Source organism: Sycon ciliatum, chromosome 6 (assembly GCF_964019385.1).
Source record: "Sycon ciliatum chromosome 6, ocSycCili1.1, whole genome shotgun sequence".
NCBI classification, from domain to species: Eukaryota; Metazoa; Porifera; class Calcarea; order Leucosolenida; family Sycettidae; genus Sycon; species Sycon ciliatum.
In genome coordinates, this window is record NC_088648.1 from 32654107 (window position 1) to 32657831 (window position 3725).

The following is a 3725-nucleotide window of genomic DNA, read 5'->3' on the forward strand; positions in this document are numbered from 1 at the left end:
GCAAATTCCGAGCAAAATATCGAATTAACAGAGGATCCGGGTGTGTTTTGGTAATTTTATTCAAATTTCTTTGGTTTCATTGGGCCAACGTCGTGCTGAAATAGCTTGTGCAGGTTGTCAGGGGTACATAAATTTGAAATCATGCTCTGTCCCCGGGGAAAATTGCGATTCCGCGGCCGCGTTTTTTCCCCCTTTTTTTGCGATTTTTTAAGAGACCGCGTTTTCCGCGATTTTCCCGCGTTTTTTGAACTTTTCTGTTGCACTACACGTACACACAGTGCTGTTCGGTCAGCAACGTCTCATCCGGTGGCGGCTTTGTACTCAAATATGACGAGCGCTTACACCAGAGACTTGTAACTGATTGATTTCACTACACTGTACATACGCACTGAAAATTGCCTCATATCAACTGCAAACTTGCCGCCGCGAGATGATATCAATAATATTCACCGCATATTTACCGCATATTTACCGCAAATTCACCGCAAATTCACCGCAAATTATGCCATATTATGCCGCGTTTTTTGCCGCGTTTTTTTGCGATTTTTTCCCGCAATTTTCCCCGGGGACAGCATGCTACAAAATCCGGAATACTGACACCATTTAAAGTTTTGCTTTCACCATCCAATTTTACCAAAGTAGATGGTTCATTCGAAACCATTTTTGCCACAAAGCAGGAGCAAAATGGAGCAAAATATCGGAACGAAAGGCAATGCCAAGAATACGGAAAGTGCCCGGGCAAAAGTTGCCGGCAAAATATCGAAACGCCCCGAGCAAATTTGGGCTAGGCCTAGTCTGCATAGGAGAAGTCACATGGTCTCTGAGTCTGCACTCTGCATAGGAGAAGTCACATGGTCTCTGAGTCCGCATACTATAGCCTAGGAGAAGTCACATGGTCTCTGAGTCTGCATAGGAGAAGTCACGTAGTCATGAGTCAGGTTAGCGGCCGGCCAAGGCATGTCATTCTCAGGGCGAGGCCATAAACGTGTTCTTACGATTCACCACTGATCATGCGCCACGCTTGCAAATTCGGTGAACCAGGGGCGACGTTTGCAGTAGAGCGACCATGTACGTATGTTTGGATAACAAAAAAAGAAGAAAAAATACTGAAATCAGTGCTGAGGTGAGATTGCAATGCACCTGTGACTCAGAGTACAAACACACACACAGCAGGGGATGCAAGTGGCACATGAACACACGACATACTCATCTCCTCCAAAAGTACCTACATACAACACGCGCGCGTGCGCACACAAACACACACACATGCACATACGCAAGTGTGTGCGCACACACCCCTACACACAGACACACAGACAGACAGACACACACACACATACACTCACTCACACACAAACACACTCTCGCACACACTCGCTCACGCATGCAAATTATTATTTCTAGTCGACCAGATAGGCACGCCTGCTTGGCACATGAGCATATCCTACAAGTTACAGCACGTTGCGGCATGCCCTAGACCGATGGTTATTCATCACCCATAGGATTAGACCATTCACCTGGGTAGCCATGGCTACACTTGACTGTCCCCATGGAAACGCTCATCCTCCAAACCATTTGCCACAGGTGGTGTATTTCGCTTCAACGGGCAAGTAGCCACAATAGCCTGGATAGCTCTCCAGTGAGAATGTGTAGAGCAAGTGTCTCGACTGTCGAAAAGGGCAATCTCATCCCCCAAGCCACCGGTGACGGGAGCTGTATTCGGCTCCAGTGAACAAGTGGGTTCAACGTACTCGTTCGTTCTCGTGTGAGATGCAATATTTGCGGAAATGCCTCGACTGCCGGCTTTGGCAAGGTCATTCCGGAAACCGCCGGCCAAGGGTGGTGCGTTTGGCTCCAAAGAGCATGTAGGTTCAACGTACTCACTCATGCTTGCCATGCTCCTGGGAGGGTGATGTGCCGAAATGTCCTCTTCGGCCAGCTCCACAATGCTCTGCCGAGACTCACACTTGTTAGCGGGACTGTGACTCGATGCTGGTCTCAACGTCAGGCCCTGCAGACGCCTATCCGATGTGCAGCTAGATTTTCTGTCGTTGCTGCCGGTAGACTGGTCAGTTTCGTAGCCGGACGCGGTATTAGAAGTGTCCAGAAGTCCCGCTGAACTGCTGCGACCATACGATGCAGTTATGTCCTTGTATTCTGGCTCGCAACCCCTTTCGTCCGTTTCATTGCAGATCGCCGGGTCATTGGAAGCCTGCCACCCATCGATAGCCGTTTGACGGCGACTGTGCATGTAATTGCTAGTGATCCACGCAGGCCAGGAGGTCGTAACGCGCTGCACATGAACACACGCACAACATGCACATGGACAGACGTAACATGTGCATGGACAGACGTAACATGTGCATGGACAGACGTAACATGCACATGGACAGACGTAACATGTGCATGGACAGACACATACACGGACGGCGTGTCAGGAAGGGGAAGTGAAGCTGTGATCTCAGGCCCGTTAACTCATCAAGCCCTTTCTGACTAGAGACGGATGAAGGGGATATTCTCACCGCTATCTGGAGTACAGTGGAGTCGCGAGCTGAAGAACGTGGAGCCCAATAACGTCCAGCCTGAAATACTAAGAATGCCACAGCCTAAAGTTAAGAACGGCGGCGTTGGTTTTCTGGGAGCTTGTGGGATATACATATGATCCAGTACGGATTGTTTCTAATACGGTGTTACAAGAACGCAGCCAGATTGCTGAAGAAAATAAGAACGTCCCAGGCAAGCCCCTTGGAAACAACGTTCTTGGGCGCGCGACTCCACTGTACTGCATGCTCCAACACACGTAGGGTTGTGTGAATCCCTGTCGTTTCCTTTCCCATTTGCCTCACAATCTCTACATGTACGCGTCCACCGTGATTGGCTGGCACTCGCTCTCTTCACATTTGTCAGTGCTCCCACTGTGCATTGAGGCGTTGCAGAAAATGAAAAAATAAATAAATAATTCACTGGTTTGAGGGAAAGATGCAAGCGGGAAAAGTAAATAAATAAAATAATTAGTCAGCCTCTCCCCCCCCCCCCCCCCCCCACCAAACACACACGCACACACACGCACACACACACACACACACACATACACATGCTCACCCCCCCCCCACACACACACACACGCCCACGCGCACCGGGAGTGCGCTCCACCGTGTTCTCAGCATCCACACTATCCCTAACGGTCGCCGTTGCTGTTCCACCACACTCTCAGCCCTTACCTCGTGGTTTGCCGACTTCGACATGCATGCGCCGTACTTGCTGACTAGATAAGCCACGAGCAAGCCAAGCACAAAACCACCGATACCCGCCACTGCTATGATGACAATTTGTAGATGATGGCTGAAAGCGGATGAGGCTGTGTTGACACCCGGGGCCGCTGACGTTTCCGTTGCACTGGATGCTGTTGCCACGGGAGACGTTGCTATGCTTGAGCCTGCTCGGTGTTGGGGATTTCAACGCCAGCTGACAGGGGTACTGAGAATGACAGGCAATAAAGTCAGACGTCCAACGGACAGGAACGGGAGACAGAGGATGGCAGAGGGGAAGGGGATGAGGGGAAAGGGGCAGGGACACGACAGGGAGAAATGGGGTAGCAGAGGGTAAGGGGATCATGTGTGTGCGAGGGGCAGGGACAAGGCAGGACATACAGGGTAACAGAGAGGCAGGGACAAGGCAGGACATACGGGGTAACAGAGGGGCAGGGACAAGGCAGGACATACGGG

The 3725-nt window shown here is 50.7% G+C and overlaps 1 protein-coding gene across 1 annotated transcript; it reads right to left on the reverse strand.

Annotated features, from left to right (window-relative positions):
* Positions 1 to 589: 589 nt before the first annotated feature.
* Positions 590 to 3408, reverse strand: LOC135818958 (uncharacterized). The gene is made up of 2 exons (XM_065332125.1): positions 3222 to 3408; positions 590 to 2293 (listed from the first exon to the last, which is right to left on the reverse strand). Exons 1-2 carry the CDS (start codon positions 3243 to 3245, stop codon positions 1532 to 1534), a joined length of 786 nt encoding a protein of 261 aa, XP_065188197.1. The 5' UTR covers positions 3246 to 3408; the 3' UTR covers positions 590 to 1531.
* Between the last annotated feature and the right edge of the window lie 317 nt (positions 3409 to 3725).